Source organism: Homalodisca vitripennis, chromosome 4, assembly GCF_021130785.1.
Source record: "Homalodisca vitripennis isolate AUS2020 chromosome 4, UT_GWSS_2.1, whole genome shotgun sequence".
Taxonomy (NCBI): domain Eukaryota; kingdom Metazoa; phylum Arthropoda; class Insecta; order Hemiptera; family Cicadellidae; genus Homalodisca; species Homalodisca vitripennis.
In genome coordinates, this window is record NC_060210.1 from 34017323 (window position 1) to 34039316 (window position 21994).

General features: G+C 31.4%; 1 protein-coding gene across 2 annotated transcripts; it reads right to left on the bottom strand.

Moving 5' to 3' along the window:
* Positions 1-798: 798 nt before the first annotated feature.
* On the bottom strand, positions 799-20299 carry LOC124359149 (uroporphyrinogen-III synthase-like). Of its 2 annotated transcripts, XM_046811641.1 has the most exons (6): positions 20002-20297; positions 16551-16748; positions 13974-14227; positions 8374-8495; positions 4777-4807; positions 799-1087 (listed from the first exon to the last, which is right to left on the bottom strand). In XM_046811641.1, the coding sequence occupies exons 1-5, from the start codon at positions 20186-20188 to the stop codon at positions 4798-4800; spliced, it is 771 nt and encodes a 256-aa protein (XP_046667597.1). In that variant the 5' UTR covers positions 20189-20297; the 3' UTR covers positions 799-1087; positions 4777-4797. The 2 variants fall into 2 exon arrangements, with proteins under 2 accessions (XP_046667597.1, XP_046667596.1); XM_046811640.1 differs by lacking the exon at positions 4777-4807 and having other exon boundaries at positions 20002-20299.
* Positions 20300-21994: the final 1695 nt, after the last annotated feature.

The following is a 21994-nucleotide window of genomic DNA, read 5'->3' on the forward strand; positions in this document are numbered from 1 at the left end:
GAAAGTGTTAACAGCTGAAAGTATCAGTTCACTTTGTATTACGTGTCATAGCGCAATCTGCCGGATCCAATATAAAACACTCTAACATCAGCAACAATTTATAAATAAAAAATTAATTAAATAAACTATTTAAATCGGACCAAATCATAAATCTAAATCATTCTTGAATCCCCTTCAACACACACACAAAATTTCATCAAAATCGGTCCAGTCGTTTAGGAGGAGTTCAGTCACATACACATGAACACAAGAAATATATATATAAAGATTAGGATTAGCTATTTGAAAAGATTAGCCATTACAGTCGAGTGAGTGCTTCCAAGCAGCATAATGATTATCTTTTCCTGTGAGGCTATAAATTGAGTGTATTTTCTATAGCATAATGATGCAATACATTGAACATAATATTTAACTGTTCTAAAATAGATGTTTTGGATTTTAAAATGAAATAAAAACTTTCAAATTATTTTGTTTAACCCTTTGTCAAAACCATGCATTGTACTTATCTAAGCTGTTTTTCTTCTGCAAACACTTCAACAGATATTTTTGTAAATACCTCTAAATGTTAAATTATTTGGGTTTTAAATAATTATGATTAGGCATGCCAAAAATACACTGTCATAATAGCAAGCTGGTGTACTTCCACTAACTTGGAAATAGTGAATGAAAGTTTAGGACCCATCCTTCCCAAGCTTTACACTTTATCTATTATGGATGTTTCCTCACACTTCTAATTGTTTAATATAATTGTTTTCATCTACATTTTATTGTTTGCATTGGGGAAAATATAATATGGCATTGAAAATATAAAGTATTTTATTTAAAATACCTTATAAAACATGTAGGGAAATTAAAAGAAATACCTACAGATTTAACTTTAGGGCATTTCTTAGAAAGTTATCATAATTCTTGTAACTCAATATGGGAATAATGATAACTAAAGCTGTGTCTTCTGCTTGCTCTTTGGTCAGATCCAGATCTCTCGGGTGCCAGGGTGCTCGTACACACAGGGTGACTTTCTCTGTCCAAGACTTGTAGATGGTTGGTGGGTAAGGAAGATTACAACACAAACCTGTTACCTGAAACACTAAATAAATGTTCAACACAAAAATATATTAAATAATAGTTTAAATAGTCCAAGAGAAATAGCAGTTAAAAATGGTCAAATAAATAAATGTTTTCTTACAGCAAAACTAATGGCAACAATTTAGTCAAATACATCATAAATAAATAAAAAAAACCATTCCGAACCCAAAATCGTCTATTAGGGGGTATAGGAGGGGTGGTTTTTAGGGGTGAAAATGGTTTTTTGCAATTTGTGACTAAACAATGCATCCTATTGAAAACAAATGTAAAAGTTGTTGGAAATAATAAACTCTACAACTTATGTAGTAATCATTTTGCTCTAACCTCAAAAATTTCCCCAAAAAAATTCAAAAAACCATGATTTTGGTTTTTTAAAAATTTTGTTCTTTTTACAAAAATGGTTTGATTGAGCTGAAAGTTTGGATCAATATACTTTGTGCTATTCTAAAAATACTGTATGTTTTTTTCATTAAGAAAAATATTCAGCCGGTATAATATATAATAAAATTTCACTTTAAAAAAAAATTTTATAATTTTCAATCACCATTTTGAAACATTTTTTTTTAATCAAAAAAGGTTTTCTGACGCTCATTATTTTTGTTTTTTTGTCTATTTTGAAGAAATGAGAATAAAAAATATGTAGTTTAATTGAAAAAACTGCAGAAAAATTTAAAATAAAACAAAATATTGACATTTTTCATTATACATTGTTATTATTTACGTGGAAAAATTGTTATTATTTATTTAAATTATAATTTTTTTTTAATGTTGAAGAATTTTTTGAATATTTTGAAAAGTTTAGAAACATTGTTGAATGTGAAAGTTGGATTACAGGTATATATTTAGTACAGGTATATAATAGTGTCCTTGAAGCAAAAGGGCGGGGTCAATCCTATTATACGGGTCTCAGTATGTTTCTAAGCATTCAATAAGCAGCTGCTTTGTCGTCAGTCAAGTTATATTAGAGTAGTGTCGTGAAATAAGCCTCGTGATTAGCAATTTACAAGATTTTTGTCCATATAAAATACAAATCGTAAGTAAAACTTTAAAATTTTGCAAAACAAAATTTATACAAATTATTCAATAAAAATTATTAAAAATAATACAGATCATAAAACTTTGTCCCTGTACATACAATTTTACACATGCTATTTATCTAGTAATTTTTACGTATTTTCAGTAATACTAATTTTTATCGTGTGCTTTTCTGCATTTTATAGATTCATGTAAATGGTGGAAAAGGTACCTTCTTGTATTATTTGTAAAAGCCACGATGGAGATTTGGTGAAAATAAAAAGTCGAGGGATAGATACTCTTATTTCGTCAAGTAAACAAAGCAATGATCAGCGGTACAAAACATTTCAGAAATTGACTGAAGCACACATTCATAATGGTTGTCGATCGGCATACAATAGACCTCGATCAATTGTTACAGCTTCCAAAGAACAAACAAGAAAAAAAAATCTATTGGGAAGAAGATTATGAAAGAACCATGTGATTTTGATTTTGAGCATCATTGTGTTTTTTGTGAAGAACACCTTGTAACCAAAATAGAGCATTTCGCGGCATGCAGAAGGTTGAGACTAAAGAAAAATTTTATCAACTTTAAAGGGAAGAGATGTTTCAGAATCATTTAATAAAAGTCTGTTAGTTAGACTGAATTTTCTCAAAGAATCAGATGAAGTTCAAGCTTATTATCATAATAGGTGCATGTCATCTTTTTATGATGGGACAAGCTCAACATCTTGTAGACATACATCAAGTGTAGATTCTAAAAGTATTTCATAAGTTACTGCGTGTATTACTTAAAAAAAAATTATTCGAGTGCCAATTTTCCCTTAACGAAATTAAAAGAAGATTTTGATGGTGATATCCCAACATTAAATACATTAAAAAAAAATTGAGTGAATAGTTTTGATAATGATCTTGTGTTTCCTTCAATGAAAGGAGATACAATCATTACATTTAAAAATAGCAGGGAAAAAATTGAGTAGAATATGGTATGAAATCACGATCAGATGACGTAGAATATGAAAAAAAAGATATTTATATTTTTAAGTTCACTGAAAAAAAAATACATAAATACTAAAAAAAAAAAAACTTTTGGAAAGAAATAATGGTTTCGTAATTCAATTTCAATAAGATTTGTAAAAAATATTGTAAAGAAATAAAAAAATATATGATGAAAAATACAAATTAAAAAAAAAATTTACTAAGACTCGAATTTTGTTTTTTGATTTATTTTATAAATTTCCACGTAATTGTTAAATATGCATGATTCTATTATTATTTTGCTTAATGCTTAAAAATAGCACTGGTATAAAAAAATTATAATTTAAATAAATAAGAACAATTTTTCCACGTAAATAATACAATGTATAATGAAAAATGTCAATATTCTTGTTTATTTTCAATTTTTCTGCAGTTTTTTTTCAAGTAAACTACATATTTTTTATTTCATTTCTTCAAAATAGATAAAAAAAACGAAAATAATGAGCCGTCAGAGAACCTTTTTTGATAAAAAAAAAATGTTTCAAAATGGTGATTGAAAATTATTAAAAATATTTTTTTTAAGTGAAATTTTTATTATAACGGCTGAATATTTCTTGATGAAAAAAATACAGTATTTTTAGAATAGCACAAAGTATATTTGATCAAATTTCAGCTCAATCGAACCATTTTTTTTGTAAAAGAAAAAAAATTAAAAACCAAAAAAAAAACGGTTTTTTTAAATATTTTGGGGAAATTTTTGAGGTTAGAGCAAAAATGATTACTACATAAGTTGTAGATTTTTTCATTTCCAACAACTTTTACATTTGACTGTTTTCAATAGGATGCATTGTTTACTCACAAATTGCAAAAAAACCATTTTCACCCCTAAAAACCACCCCTCCTATACCCCCAAATAGACGATTTTGGTTCGGAATGGTTTTTTTTTATTTATTTATGATGATGTATTTGACTAAAATTGTGCCATTAGTTTGCTGTAAGAAAACATTTAATTTTTCAATCAGGTAATACGACTGGACTAAAACCACTCATTTTAGTTAAGTTTTATTGCAAATTATTTATGGATTTATTGCCCCAAACAAGAAGTAAGTATGTGCCAAAACACTATTTTTAGGAAAGTAAATCATATTTACATTTCATTGCAATATAATTTTATGAGCATCATTTTTATTTGTAGATATTTTTATACGTGCATGCATTCCTGCTCACGATGAGTCATTACATCATAGGTACCGGTAACATTTTTTTATAGTTCTACGTCAAACCTGGAAAAATACAATTGGGGCGACATATATGAAAAAGGTAATAAATGTCAGTTTACATTCAAAGATTTTTAGTAAAGCAGAATAAGCTGATTATAACCAACAGGTATTAAAATTGCCAGAAACCTACTAAAAAGAAAAATTGTAAAGCTCCTGCGTTGTTATGTGGGTTACAAAGAAGTAAATTACTTAGTAATGGGTTATTTATTAGCTTTGCTTCACTCAACAAACATAAATTAAATGTTTTTGATTGAACTAGCCGCACACTTAATACAACACTTTAAATTATGATCTGTGCATGTGCACAATATCTAGAACCAAAAAAAGGCAAATCACATTCGCAGATTATGATTATCCTAGAGCTTATATAGTGCAATAAAGTTAACAGTAAAGAAGCAATCAAGCTTTTTCTGCTTACAGGACAAACTGAAGGCACCAACTACCCAGAGCTGAAAATATACATATGTTTATAACTTGACCATTTCATATTAAAATGAATAAGTTTATAACTAACTAGGATCTTGGTTACTATAGGCTACATTAGAATTAGTATTTCACTCTTACACTCCAATATCTTGTAGAATATACATTGTAAAAAATAGCACCAAGAAATACAGGGTGTATCAAAAAGAATCATCCAATTTAATAAAATCATAACTATTCTGTTTGTTGAGCTAAATGCGCCAACAACGTACTGTTGAAAAGAGTATCTTTTAAAGTTTTACACGGTTCCCGGTAGGTAGCAGCAGCGCGCTTGAGTAAACGCCTACTTCATTTCTAGTGAAAATGGCGTCTGCAACACAAAAAGCGCTTTGTGTTCTACGTTTTTTGCAATGTGAGTATGTAATAACTGTTCAGCGTGACTTTCTTACAATACAATACAATACAATCTTTATTTACAAATTCCTTGGAGAATTGTAAGGGCGTCAAAATAACTTTTACAGTGCATAATACATATATACAAGTTTTAGTTGAGTTCAAGGAATTCCTCCAATGAGTAGAATGGGTGATCTTCAAGCCATTTTCTTAGCATGTGCTGGAAGTTCTTGCCTTGAAGTTTCCTTATCTCCGGAGGTAGGTGGTTGTGCAGTTTTCTTCCAATGTAGGTTGGTTTTCTCTCGTACAGTGACATGTGGTGGGTCGGTAGGTGATATAGTTCAGCACCCCTTGTGTTGTACTGATGGACATCACTGTTTTTTTGAGGGTTTTCATTACAGGTGCTGGAGATCACTGCTTCAATATAGAGATTCACAACAGTCAAGATTTTAAAAGTTTTAAATGCTGTTCTGCAGCTGTCATTGTAGTGTAATTCTGCTAGGGCTCTGATGGCTTTCTTCTGAATTTTAAGGACTCTCTCTAAGTTAGTCTTTGAGGTTCCACCCCACACAACCAGACCATAGCGGAGATGGGACTCAAAAACTGCAAAGTACCCAGTCCTGGCAGTGTTTGTATCACAAGAACTTGCAATGCGTTTTACTGCAAAGTAGCCAGTGTTAAGCTTTTTGCATAGGCTGTCCAAGTGAGGCACCCATGTCAGATTTTTGTCTAGGGTAACACCCAGAAACGTAGTATGATTCTTCATTTCCACATTTGGGATGTGTTTCAACTATCTCTGCTCGCCTTCCAAAAGCAACTTGTAGTGTCTTTGTAGTGTTTACTGCCAGATCATTTTTACTACAGTATTCATAAGCTTTTTTTTACTGAAGTGAGACAAGATGATGTTAGATTTTCTGACTTGGAGTTTTTTAGGACCAGGGTGGTGTCATCCGCGTACATAAGAGTGTGACATTGATTTCCTATGTACTGAGGCATATCATTTGTGAAAAGGATGAACAAGACTGGGCCGAGAACTGATCCTTGTGGCACTCCTCGGTTGACTGGTAAGGGACCTGACTTGGTTTTTCCTGTTACCCCATTTGTTGTTTGTTTGAGTTCAACTAGCTGACTTCGACCCATGATATAACTTCCGAACCACTTTTTAGCTGTTCCTGTTATTCCAAGAAATTCTAGTTTTTGCAGTATGAGCTCGTGCCCCAGGCAATCAAAGGCCTTACTGAAGTCGAGGAATATGCTTGTTGTTAGTTTACCTTCTTCGAGATTGTCAATTATGGTTTCAACCATGTCGATCATTGCAGTAGTTGTTGATTTCCCCCTTAGGAATCCATGCTGTGAAGTTGTGATTAAGTTGTGCTGTGTACAGTACTGTAGGAGTCTTTTTAGGACAATTTTTTCTATAACCTTGGAGAATGTGGAAATAAGTGATATCGGTCGGTAATTACTAACTTCCTGTTTTGATCCACCTTTAAATTTCGGGTATACTATGGGACAGCTTTAGGTTTGTTGGGAACTCTCCGGCTTTGAATGACCGGACCATCTTCTTAATAAGTATGGTGTTGATCCTCCTACATCACAGAGCATTAGACGATGGTATGCAAAATTTCAAGAAACAGGTTGTATGTGTAAAGGCAAGTCACCGGGCCGTCCCAGAGTGTCCGATAAAGACGTGGAGCGCGTCCACCATTGTTTCAAATGCAGCCCACAGAAATCTGTTCGCCGCGCTGCTCGACAGCTCAACATGCCTCCTATGTCCATCTGGCGTGTGTTGCGTCGACGATTACGCATGAAAGGATACTGACTTCAGATACTGCAAGCTCTTCGTGAGGGTGATAAAGAACGATGCGTGGAGTTTTGTAACTTCGTTATTGATAAGATGATGGACGATGAACATTTTGTATCGCGCATAGTGTTTAGCGACGAGGCAACATTTCATTTAAATGGAAAGGTAAACCGCCACAACGTTAGAATATGGGGCACAGAAAAACCACTTGAAATTGTGCAACATGAGAGAGACTCTCCAAAATTTAATGTGTTTTGCGCGGTTTCACGGCAAAAGGTGTACAGTCCATTTTTCTTTGCTGAGAACACTGTTACAGGAATAACATATCTCGATATGCTTGAGAATTATCTTTTCCCCCAATTGGAGACTGATTCGAACGACTTCATTTACCAACAGGACGGGGCACCGCCACATTGGCATCTGGCAGTATGGCAATTTTTAAATCAAAGAATTTCGTGACCGGTGGATCGGCTGCACGGGACAAAATGACGCATCTTTACATTTCTGGCCTCCAAGGTCACCGGACCTTACTGTATGTGATTTTTTCTTGTGGGGTTTCATCAAAGACTCTGTAGATGTGCCTCCGCTACAAACAACAATGGATGAATTGAGGAATCGCATTACAACAGCAGTGGAATCAGTAACTCAGGACATGCTCTTTGCAGTGTGGGATGAATTTGAATACCGCATAGACATACTTGTATGCCGTGTATCTAAAGGTGGACATATTGAACACCTTTGAAAAGGTATGAAAAAAAACTTTTTGAGTTTCCCTTTCAGTCAAAAAAATTAGTAATTGTATATGTTTACTGCTGTTCGAAATATAGACATGCCAAATCGGATGATTCTTTTTTATACACCCTGTAGATAACACATGGTATTTCTCTTCTTAACATGTTGATTACAGGTGGACACAGCTTACTTCTATTCCGGCTATCTTAAAGTCGGTACTGACTAGTGTCACAGTGAAGGTGTCAATATCATTCAGACTGAGTGGAAACCGAATCTTACACAAATACAGAACAACTGTTCAGAGTGTTTTCAAGTCTTATAATATAGTATAAGTCTCTCTTTTCTTCTCTAGATAAATCAATGTACATAAATCCAGAAACCTTCTACAACATTGTTTCGATTTTTCACATATTTAATGAACACGGCAGGAGCAAGGTATGCTATGTGTAAACCTATTATTAAAGATAAATATTGTACTCCGTTCTCTCAATTTGTTCCAGCCTCTTCCAGTCACAGCAGGCAGGGGATGATACTAAATCATATTTAGGCTTGCAAAACCCTTTAAAACTAAGGAAGTGAAACCCTTATCATCTAAATTTATCAAAATATTGATCAGAGGTTGAACAATTAAAAAGTAAATCTATAGATTTAGGGGACTTAACTTACCGAGGAGCACAGCTTGCAATGGCCTCAGCCAGACAATCAGGAGTAGGTTTTGATGCAGAAGCGGATACTTTGAGACCATGAGATTCTATGGCAGCTCCAGTTGTAGGTCCAATAGAGATCCACTGCAGTATGATAAACCAACACGATTATTAGCATTGTTGATGTTAAGTCATCAATTTACTCTCACATTTATTAGAGTATGTGTCCAGCCATTACACCATTACAGTTGACATCAATTAACATCAGGCTGTCCTGGCATGACCTTGATTTTTGTCTCAGAACAACCAATGTTAAATTATAACCCATAACCGTCTTGTTTCTCGCCATAGAATCTAGTAAAATGTCATATTGTAATGGTATAGTTTATAACCAACCTAGTGCAAGTCTTGGTTTTCTATGTTCAGTTATTGACTTTAGAAAAAAAAATTGTAGTTGTTCGTTTAAAGGCTCGCAACACTAACATAACAAATTAATAAAAAAGGTTTATCACCTGTTAAATCATGCTATTGGTATTGTACTAAAGACTTTGTTGGTCTTTTGTATTTTACAGTAGATACGCTACTTTAGTTCTGGTTTAAGTTGTAATTAATGAAATAGAATTGGAAAATACTGTATTTAAACATGCAAAGTTGATAGTTTGTCTCAGAGAAAATTAAATTTTAAGGTAGTTTAAATAACTTATTTTAATGCATAACAAATTAAGATAATACATGTGTATTTAAAATAAGTGCTACCACAAAATTCTATAAGCAATAGTGTGTGAAATGTATATTTAAAATGAGCAGTATCCCAAGATACATTGACCAATATTAATGGAATAAAATTGTTTATAATGTAACAATACTACTGGAATCCTTGTGAAAATCGCTTCAGTATAGGTACTAATACCTGATAAAAGTGATACAGATGAAAATTTACAAGTGGGAAATATCCCTGATAAAAAAAACTCAACTCTTTTCAATAGGAATAACAATTCTGGTTATTCCCAAACATAAACCCAAAGTTTTGTGCAAGAGCCGGAGAAAATACAGTTCTGAACTTATAATACTCACTGATAGTTATATATTTTAAGATAATACAGGAAATAAACCGTTAAATAAATGGTAAACAGTTAGGCAATCTTATTGAACAAAAAACATAATTAAATGTTTGCTCTTATATAAGGAAATTATGACCCGAGTTACTGAAGAAGTTACGCAGCTAACACAAAACCTTACAAACATCGACCACCTTCCAGTTATAGCAGATACCAACAATATTCAGGATACCAGCATACAGAGACTCACAGATTTACAATGCAATAAAACACTCACAAAATACAAACCTTGTCTTGTGTACGATACCAATGTGTTATGACCAACCAAACCTAGATCTCTTTCCAAGACACTTCTATACAACACACGGCCTTCACTTCAACAAAAAAGGAAAAGTCAGAATAACAGAAATGGTTATGAAACTGTTGCATAATAAGGAAACCCATCAAAAGAAGTTGGCTCCTACAACAAACGATTCATTTGGTATTTGTGGATCTACTGCTAGTGACAGGCCCACTGTTGTTGAAGAGGAGATGAGCCAAACTATGGAACGTCATAGTAGTGATCCTGCCGTATGGTTGGTTCACACAGTATCCCATGATTTGCAGATGTGGCAGTTCTGTTTCGAAACAAGTTTGGTCAGCCACACATGTCTGACCAAATTTTCAAAAACCTATCGTACCAGCAAATTAATAAAGGTTCATAAGTGTACAGTTTGATTACAAAAAATGTATACTATGGCAAGCCATTCGAGGAAGAATATAACAAAGCTTTTCAAAAACTGGAACTGGATTTTCAAACTAAAGACCTAAAAGTTTTGATCGGTTCTGCAATGGGTTGCGTTAAAGATTTGATCCAACCTCTACACTTTGTAAAAAATATAATACAGTTTCAAAAAGCCACAGTGTACATAGTTTCTTGTGATCAGAAAACAAAATATAGACTGTGGAATGGACTAACACATGAGTAATTTACCAAGACACTAGGGGAAATTATTGCTGATTAACTACAAGAAGAGAGCTTGCTTCTGAAGGAAAAATTAACAAAATCTAATATCTCTAGTCTCCAAACATCAGGATCCAAGAAAGAGTTTCAGCTCCAGCCTGCTTCGGTTCCTGAGTGTTCTCAAGCCATCAGTACCCTACTAAGTGAATATGGTCAGTCTAGTGTCAATAGTGATCATATGGAGAGAAGTTCCTAGGAAGATGTGCTACTGTAAATAAACACTCTGAAACAAACAATCATGTTCAACCGGATGTGACTCCTTTGGACTCTAATTTTAACTTCCAACAAAAACAGTCTCAGGAACCCAGATAAATAGACATTTTAAATGTTTAAAGATTTTTCACCAAAATATTCTAAATTTAATAACTTGAATTGAACAGTTATAAGTTGTATCAGCGGAAATAAATCTAGAAATAATCATCCAAAATTAACACAATATGAACAGAACCAATGTAAAAAGATTCAATCTTCAAAATTATTTAAATTACAAATTATGGTCACACCTCAACAATTGGAGGTGGAACTGTAATATTATCAAGGTAGAACTTAAAGGGGAAACATTATTTTCTAATCTGGAAGAAAGATAGGCCAAAACAAATTATTTGAGTTTTACAGCACAAAAATGCAAATGGATACTATTAGGTTTCTATTAATAGAAATTTATAGAACCCCACAAAAGTTTGAAAATTCAGAGTTTTTAAATCGTCTCAACCATCTGATTGAATCATTGATAATGAAAGAAAAGCATCTGATCTGATTATTTGTGGGTGTCTAACATAGACACTCTTAAAAATTCACCTGAATTGAAGGAGTTCAAAAATTTGCTTTTAATATAAAAATGGAAAGGCTTATTTAGTTGACTTTTGAACTAGAGTCATGGCTACCTCTAAAACATGCATAGATAACATCCTAACGAACATAAGTAAGGATCTGGTAAAGATTGAAGCAGTAATAACATTATTATCAGACCAAGATGGGCAAATTATGGAACTGTATGTTTTTTCGAGTAAAGCAAATGATTCTACAATAAAATGCTGGAGTAGAAATTTTTCATTGGAAAACACAAAATTAAGTAACTCCTCGAAAGGTAAAGCTGGATAACCTTTTTCAATTCTGCTGTAGAAAGTTAATATGATGTTTTTCATATTTTTAATTATTATTTTAATTTATCTTTGCCAAAAGTATATAAAAAAAGTAGGAGAAACCAAAATAGCTGGATTACTGATAATCCTAGGGAGGAAAAGATAAAGCTTATTCGTTTGACTAAATTAGCAAAAGATCTGGATTTGGAATGCCTGAAAAATCTGTAAAAAAATAAACAGCAACAATTTAAGTTTAAGGTCGTGGACGCAAAACAGAATCATTACAGTATAAAATTAAAAACTCTGAAAATTTAGGAAAGAATGCATGGGATATCATTAATAAAGAAGCAAATAAAAATAATACTAAGCTAGAAAATAATTTTGATAATGGCATTGTAAATTTTGCAAGAAGTAGTGCATTCTGATATGATTTTGTTGCATTACTGAATACTTATAATGGCAATGTTTCACATCCTTTGCACGTTACCAATAGTTTTAATACTTGTTTTGTTAATAATATTGAAGACCTACTATAGAAAATCCCATGAACCAATGATTTAAATATTAGTAGAGCGCAAGTATAAGTAGATTCCTAACTTTAGGTGCCCCCCACTTGATAGAGAGGAGTTGAACAGCATGTTTGACTCTTTTAAAAAAAAATGGTCTAGCGGTACTGATAAAATTTATTAAAATTGCTAAAGAACAGTTATTAAAGCCTATCATGCATGTAATGTTTCTTTTATCTTCAAAATATATTCTACACAGCTAAAAATTTCTAAGGGATCCCAATATATAAAAAGGGAATAGAAACAAACATTCAAAATTACTGTCCAAATTCAATTTTGCCCACTGTTTCAAAAATTTTTTTGAAATCCATGCATTGAAGAATAGCAAAACATTTGGAACTTTATGATCAGGAACAACATGGTTTTTGAAAAAAATAAATCCACAATTACTGCCCCCAATAAGTTTTATTGAATCATTGGATATGAAACATACAATTGCTGGTATATTCATGGACCTTTCTAAAGCCTTTGATAGCATTTCTCATGATAAAATCATACACAAATCCAGTGAGCTAGGAATTATAAATCTATATTTAAAATGGTTTGACTCCTATTTAACTAACCGAAAGCAATATGTAGAGATAACTGAAAACAAACAAAATCAAATATTAAAATATCAATCGACATCTGAAATACTTAAATATGGAGTACCCCAAGGGTCTATTCTTGGGCCATTACTATTTATTTGTTACATTAGGGAGATGCCAGAATGCCTTAGTAGACTTGATCAGGTTAAAAACCAACCTTTTCTTTATGCAGATGACTCAAATTTTATACTGTCTGCAAAGACAGATGGTTCAAATTAGAAGTTCTCTCTTTTGTAAAGCTAGCAAATATTAAAGATTTATTTTCCAAAATTACTTAATTCTAAATACACAAAAACTAATTACATCTCATTTTACACTAGACAATGGACAAATGATGAAAAACTACATATTTGTATTGACAATAAAGACATTACCTAAGTTCAAAATACAAACATTTTATGTCTAGTTATCAACAGAAATTTGATTTAGGATCTACATGTTGAGTATATCTAAGGTAGAATCAATTCTGGAATTTATTCTCTTAAAAGATTATTTCACTTCTGTAATTTGAAAATTGTATTTTACACCCATCTCCAATCCCATGTGTCATATGGCATATGTGTTTACAAAGGGACATCAATTAAAAACAACACAGATTCAAAAAATAGCTTTAAGAGCAATGCCGAATTAAAAAAATAATGATACCATAAGACAATATTTTATTCAGTCCACAGTTTATATATACTACAATATATAATGCTGGTAAAAACAATATTAACGAGTTTGTAACACTTGAAAATATCCACAATTATGACACAAGTAACAAAAATAATTTAGTGGTACCTTATCACATATTAGAGTTATTTAAAAGACAGGCATCATACAATGGTGTTAGTTTTTAAAATGTGTTAAAACATTCTTAGTTGAAAGAGCCTTTTACTCTTTTGAAGAATTTTATAATTTAGAACAACTGAATCTAAAACATTTATCAGAAAGAATAGTTTAATTATGTACATAAGAACTAATAGCAAGATTTACAAAATTTCATTTTTCTGTATAAATAGTAGCTACTTGCATTTATATATATTTATAAATGTAATTTATGACAAATGTATTTTAGTTTTCTACTATCATACTAGTACATATCAGTATCAAGCCTTGACACTGTTCATGTTATCATATTGTAACAACAAATGAATAAAGATGTTTGAATTGTATTGAATTTTCATCATTGAACCATGGCTTTTATAAGACAAAATTCAAGGTCAAGTCAGCACAGCTGACTCAAGTTCATTTACACATTGACTTGATTTAATCTTTTTAATTGCTAGGTATAATGTAAATGATGAAAAATTGTCATTTAGTTTTAATAATGAAAGCTCCTACCTTTGTTTCTTTCACATCAACAACCTCTTTGAGAATAGGGAAGGAAGAGTGAACACCAGAGGGGCTGAAGTACACAACATAATGTGGAACGCAAACTTCCAGAGCAGCTTGCAGGTTCTCCTCAATTTGAGGATGTGGCACGGTTGTGTACACTTCCACCATGTCCGTAGCAACACCTTGCTTCGTCAATAGACGGTCCATCGTATCCAACTGAATATTGCCAGTCGGCAGCAGCAAAGGATTCAATGATCTTTCTGTAGAAATATTTATGTTGGAATTTTACGATACAATTATATACCATTTTGAACAATATTGATTGTATATATAGATTTATTATTATTATTATTATATTCATAAATATTTATTCTAGTTGCAAAATTTGACACATAACCTAAATTAGAAAGCTGCCACCAAATTTAAATTAAATAGGATACTAAAAACATTAAACACAAATTTGCAACAGCACTGCTTTTTCATGTCAATCAGAGCAACAAAAAAAATTTACAATTTATGAAATTATAATCAACTACACATTGAACTATATTTTATTATTATTATTTCATTGTTTTTTTTATTAGGTTAGTCTTTTCAGTTTTACTAGGCTACTTTAATACTGGTTTTGAGTAGTTGATGGTTTGTTTCAATGAAGGTGCAACTCTTAATATTAAGTATTTTATATAAAGTAAGTTTTATCTAAAATAAAAAAAGAACAGATATTATACGTAGTGTGCAACAGTGCACCACATATAATATCTGCAACAGTGGTTCTTGGTCCATTGTTATTCTTAATTCTTTCCTGGGCAATTGCCACCATAGGGAACCTGGCGCTAACGTCCGATCGCCATCAACAGTTCTTTGTATAGGACTTGTACTCTTATTTCAATATAAAAGTACAAACAAATATTTCTTGTACAAATGAGTATTCATTTAGATTTAGTTTATCTTATATGCTATAATACCTGCAACAGTGGTTCTTGGTCCATTGTTATTCTTAATTCTTTCCTGGGCAATTGCCACCATAGGGAACCTGGCGCTAACGTCCGATCACCATCAACAGTTCTTTGTATAGGATTTGTACTCTTATTTCAATATAAAAGTACAAACAAATATTTCTTGTACAAATGAGTATTCATTTAGATTTAGTTTATCTTATATGCTTAATAAGTTTTCAAATACCACCATATTATTGAGAATTTAACAGTTTTGTTCTAATAGAGTTTGTATGATAATAAAACCACAAGTGTGTTTTGCCGTGACAGAGTGGCCCAATCAATTCAGTCCGATAGTCCCAGAAGGGCTTCGTGGTAATTTGACTAAGGCTCGACAACAGTTCAAAACTCAAAATCTTTAAATGTAAACATAGAGCCAATCCATCATATTAAAGATCTTGTTTAAAGGTACATATTAGCGAAAACAGGACACACTTTTCTTAATCCAATTTAAAACAGCAGAAGTTTTAGTAAAAAGTATTGAAATTTACGGAAAACGCTGTATTTTTTTGGCCATTTGATATTCTGAATCAGATTTCTTAATCACAAGATACTCAGCTTCACTCAAAATTCATGTAGGCCAACATTTTAAAATAACAACATTCGTCATATTGTACATATCATTTTGAAGGTCTCGTTTAGGTGAACAAAGTTCATGTAACTATTATGTTCTCCAACAGTTTTTGGAAATAAACAAAAATGTGTTTTAATGTAATTTTTCCAGGGGTGATTTTCATTTTTATGTAATTATTAATTTTAGAATTATAGATTTTACAAAATTTTTCAGACTGATCAACAAAAGTTTAAATTGTGATAAACATATAACTAATATTTGTTAGAAGTTACCAAAGTAATATTTATGATTAGAAAACTGTATGAATTCTGTCAAGAAAAAGCTCTTAAAACGGTTTATTATGTATTATTTTACTCTCAGTTGGTTTATGGTATTGAAATATGGGGAAATGCAATTTTTTAAAAACCTTAATTAATTAAGTTATTGTAAAAAATCAGTACATTATATCTCTGTTAATAGTTATAAAGATTCATGTAAACAAAAATTTAAAGAACTTCATATTATGACAGTGAATAAATTGTTGCTTTATATGGCTACGTCAAACAACTTATCATATTAAAGAATTCTCCAATATAACACGAGGGTGGAGTATCCATTTTATGAAATAGATTACTTTTTCAGATTACTGATAGATTGAATGATTAGCTTAATCTTAAGAAATTCTTTTATCGGTATTCTTAAGAAAATTTTTTATATTTTACATATTTTACTGTTCCTTGTAGAAAGCTTGGACAAACCAGAGGATTGCATTGCATTTAACATTGAGTTGTACACAATATGTTTAACAAATTGATAATCTTTACCAGTAATAAACGAGTTTCATTGATTATGAGTTTCATTTAACTTACATCATTCCAGCAGTGGCTATTTCGGCAACAAAAAGCTGAAGCGCTGGGGACCCAGAGGGTTTATATACATGAACTTATAAAAGTTGATATCAAGTATCAGACGAATTAGTGTTTAAGTTGATTTTAATAAATAATGACTGTAAGTGTGATAAAAAGTTATACTTACTTTGTACTATCATTGTCGTCAAAGTGGCCACATTCCCTGATGTTGTTGTACAGATATTAAGCAGGTCTTTCGCTTGACGAGCAGTTGTCTCTCCAACTGCAAACACTGGTAGCTCTCTCCATTCATCGGGCAACTCATCTGCACCCCCAACAGCATCAGCAACCGCTTGCACGCACCGTGGATTGCTCAGTATTAAGCCTGTAAAATTTTGCTTTAGTTGTTGACAGCATATTTTTCATCGTATCACTATGAGGGTTACATCTAGTTACAGATTTTAAAATTTTTCAAAGTTATATTGAACTTGATATTAATTAGTAAAGCTTTATACATATAATTGTTAACCCTATAACTCAAGCGTAATCTCCTACAGTGAAAAGCAGTTTATACATGCCATAATATAGCCTAATTTTTTAAAAATTTATAATTATAGTCTGTATGATACGCTATAGATCCTTTCCACAATAGGTAAAATTATAAAAAGCAATTCAGAAAGTACTTACCAGGATCAAATTGACCATGTTAGAGGTGAATTCCAAAATGTTTACTTAAAAAATTTGAAGGCATAACTTTTGTGTTACTTGATACATAACTCAACAATGGATCATCAATACAACTTTTTCTTAAAAAAAAAAAATATTTACACACATTCTTCGTTCTGCCCAGGTAAATGAACATATCCATGTTTAACAATACCCTGTTCATATAGAACGTGTAGGTCTATGTCATTTTCATACTTTCAACTTTATTGAAATTTATTGCTAGTTACGGTAATGAGCAGCACTTGCTAAAGAAAAAATCGGATAGAGTATTATAAGCGGACCCGATTTTTTATATCAAAATTATCAAACGATATTTAAATATTATGCACATTGATATAATCAACTAATAGTAATTAATCTGAACAATAAATAAATCATCTGTACCTGCTGTATACACATTTTCATATTCTAAACAATTTTTATCTATAAGTAACTTTTTTTAAATAAAAAAATAGTTAACTTTAGAAAACTATACAAAATGATACTTAATATTATTTACTGTGTCTTTCTCAGTTTCAAGATGTCTGTTTTGTTGTTAAATTTCTTTATTATTTAAATTACATTTTTCCTGTCATATGTCTTAATTTTATAGTTTGATTACTGTAATGATTATGGTTCCTTTAGTATTTATGACATTACATAATTGTTTGAACTATTTCTATTCATTTGAAACATGTGAATTTAATTTAGTATTTCAGATACATTGATATCGAATAATAGTTCTGTTATTAGATATATAAAGTATCGATGATTGTAATAAAGCAGGATAAAAACCAGGTTCGCTTATTGTACTCTGCCCGAACAAATCAACTATCTCATCACCATCTGTACTTGGGACACAATGTGTTTGGTTGGATTGTAGCCAGTGACAAAATATACTATGAATATATTACTATTTATTATATTATGAACTCCACATTATAGGGTTATCTTTATGTTAGAATAATAAATCGTAAACTAAAACCCTTTTAAATTCTTTTATTTCAGACACGTGTTTCGGTATAAACCATCTTCAGTGTGAACAATAACCTCTAATTAAATTATAAACAAAACAAATAAATATACACCTGTCGACTATTTAAACAGATGTTAAACTTATATGACACAGTTGTAATTTTGATTAAGATTCTGTGTTTGATATTTTTTCAAAGATAGGATTTGTTTTATTTTTTAAATTGCTATTTAATATGTTGTGAGGATCTTTTTTATAATTTAGATAAATGTGTAATTCTTCTTTAGTGTTTAATTTTTCTCCTTTCCTTTCGATATCCAAAATTTCCATGTTCTTTTCAATATTTTTGTAGTTATGTCCAGTTTCTAATAAATGTTCAGCGAAATTTGATTTTATTGTAGACATGTTGTTTGTTTTCAAAGCTTGTATATGTTCTTTAAACCTTTTATTAAAATTTCTGCCAGTTTGTCCAATATAGTAGCTTTCACAGTCACTATTCAAATTTCGGTACTTTGGGATTATACCGACCACACTAGTATGAAGAACACAAAAATAGAAATTTATAGAAACAAACATGATAGAACGAAAAAACAACTCTTCAATTACAAAATTACAAACTTACAAGCATTTCCAGGTATTGTGATCGCTGTTATCTTATCTTTCTCGAGAATCCTGATTACGGCAGGCCGCGCGGCATCACGTGATTTGCACGGTACATAATTGCCTTTCCATTACAATTCAATTTATATTTCTGATTAGCCCCTCTAGAATTTGATATTTTACTGATAGGTACTATCTCGAGGGATGTTTTTCTTTCGTCGACATCAGCGCGGGGCAGCACCGAAGGTGCTGTCAATGCCCGCGCTGATGGCCGGAGGCACTCGCATTTTGGGTGGCGGAATGTGATCAAGAATAAAAACAAGTTTTTAGTGTTTTTTTAATAAAGAGTTTAGTTTGGTAAATGTTTGTTTTTGTTGAAATTTTGTGTTTGGAGAAATGTAGAGGTAAAACACGGAAGTACAACAAAGCGATGCACCAGCTGAACGGGCGGCGAGACTCTGCAATCACGTTATCTACTAGACGCTCGACTTTGACCTCTGTCTGAGGATGGGGAGGGGTTTGCGATAAGACAATTCCTGTTTTATATGGACGAAATATTGTTCTACGCTAATCTAGTAATCAGTAGAAACGAAATATGAAATAACGATTCATGTCTGGGTGTGGTCGGTATAATCCCAAAGTACCCAAATTTCAAATCAAAATTACAACTGTGTCATATAAGTTTAACATCTGTTTAAATAGTCGACAGGTGTATATTTATTTGTTTTGTTTATAATTTAATTAGAGGTTATTGTTCACACTGAAGATGGTTTATACCGAAACACGTGTCTGAAATAAAAGAATTTAAAAGGGTTTTAGTTTACGATTTATTATTCTACTATTTATTAATATATACTATTGAACAAACATTGTTAATTGTGGACTAGAGAATAATATCAATCAAATTGTAAGAAAATATTTTCAGTGGTTTCTATGCCATATCAACAGAAAATGTGTGGTGGAATATTACGACTTGAGCAACAATATAGATAATTGTATATTATGATCTTCATTAGTTGTAGAGTTAATGTACAACAGTACATGGAGTTGGATGTCTTAATTATATCAACCAACTTGATTTGTCCTATTCTATAAGACACTAGTATAATACTATGTACCACATTTTCAAAACTTTCCCTACGAGTATAAATTATATATTTCATTTTTATATATTTTGGAAAATAATAAGCAAACAATTTGTTTAAATTAAAAATAAAATTTATCTGATAAAATTTCTCACTAATTACTGATAAGTTTTTTTCTTATTGAAAACAGACCTGGGCATCATATCAGGTCTATATTAGTCATTGTATTATATTGTGTAATATATTACACAAGTAATTACAAAGCCACTACTTACCTCCATAACGATCTGGGCGATCTAGTTTTTCCTTGAGTACAATCAAGTTCTTAAATTTGAATTCAAGAACTGGAATAGTTTGCACGGTGAATCCCTTATCAGCAAGGACCTTAACGTAAGGATCCTTATCCCCCAAATCGTCTGAAATCGCTTTGAATACTAGAACTGCATTTTGATTGTCCTTCATTGTACTTCTTCGATCCTCCTCGTGGCGCAAAGATTAACATTGTGATGGAATTGGATCTCTTTAATGTGAAGAAGCTGCTATTCTATTAATAAGGTTAGGCCAGCCAAACCTAAACATAGCAGACGACAAATTCCTCCAACACTTCCGCATGTGATGGCTATTGGTGGAATCAGCTGATGAACTTGGGTTATGGCCATAGTCATGCAACAAAATAATATTGCACCACAGAGTACGAATAACGCTTTTTTAATAGATCCAATATTTATTAAAAGTGTTTCATCTTAACGTACAAATTCACCTAATGAAAAAATTGTATTTGTAGGTGTAAGGTTTTTACTTCATATGATCCATTCTTGAATTCCTTAAACACAAACAAAATTATGTAATCGTATTACTAATTTTGTAATATTGCAGTTTCAGAATTTATCAACAATAATGAAAAACAAAGGATGTGCTCAAAGATTGATCAAAAGAATATTTTGTATCCAATTCCAAACACTGTTTCTACTTGATAGGCTACGTTCTGATTGTATATTTAAATGTTCGCAATGATATATACAATTGTATCTAATTATCTATATCCAACAATGATTTGATTTGGTTGCGTGCTATCTAGCAGAACATTTTAGAAACAGTAACAATAAATATAATACATAAAATCATTTTATGTACTTAAGATATTTAAATAGGTATTTGATAATATTTTGAGTAAACTCTGTCTATAATAAAAACATGTATCCAACATATTAAAATTAATTTGACAAAATAAGGTAATTACTAGAAATGTCAAATGTATTATAACTAAATCAGAGATTTAGCAATAAACGGTAATTACCCGGCACTACATAGAACTATCTTTCCTACATAACAGTCAAATACCGCTCTAAATTGTTATCGGACAATCTTCATATGGATGCAAAGTCTATTCCTTGTCTGTCCCATTCTCTCATTAAGTCAAAGACTCAAATCAAGTGCCAAACGCGTATATGGATGTAGCAAACTAACTTTATGTTGTAATAACATAATTCAACAACTGAAAATTAAATTATCTGTACATCAATAGAGAGCCTTTGAAATGAACATTCTCGTGTCTTCGCTCTTTTAGAGGATTGGCCTGTGGAATGGTTGGGCAATTGTTCTGTGAATACAATGTGGGCATAGGTCAAGCTGTAAGCAATATAAAGCCTAATTGATACCAACACGGTATATAATAATTACTGGATGAATAGGCTACAACGTAATAAAAATGACCAGTTTCTATTTACCGCTTTGCATGATAAAATAGTATAATAAACTGCCAGCCGCTTAAAAGCAATATTAATGGAACACTGTGTAATCAGCTTTCTTCAAAAATGTTAAACACCTCAGTTGCAATAGACTGTTTATTGAAGTTATCATCACTGTGGCAGCTGCGTGTGTAAATTTATTGAACAAATTTAACGTTTTCCTTTACTTTTATATTACGAACTCATTATAGGGTCTGTTTAATGAAAGTTCAAAACGTGAGTAGTCGGTGGCACTATTCACATACATGAATTAATGCCTTGCTATATATTTTGCATAATTCTCCGTCCTATTTTCTTCCTATTGTTATTATATAAATAAGTTAAAATGTTACTCAGGTTTTGGATATAGCTTTCACATTTGTTACCTTTGGGACTGTATTGTATAGTCGTTTGAGTTTTATTCTCCACTGAAATAGTTTATTCCTAAATAATTCTTCACTCGTAAAACAAATCAGGTTATTAGAAACTACTATCTTACGCATGCCAAAAGTTTTAAATACATTAATAATTATAATAAATC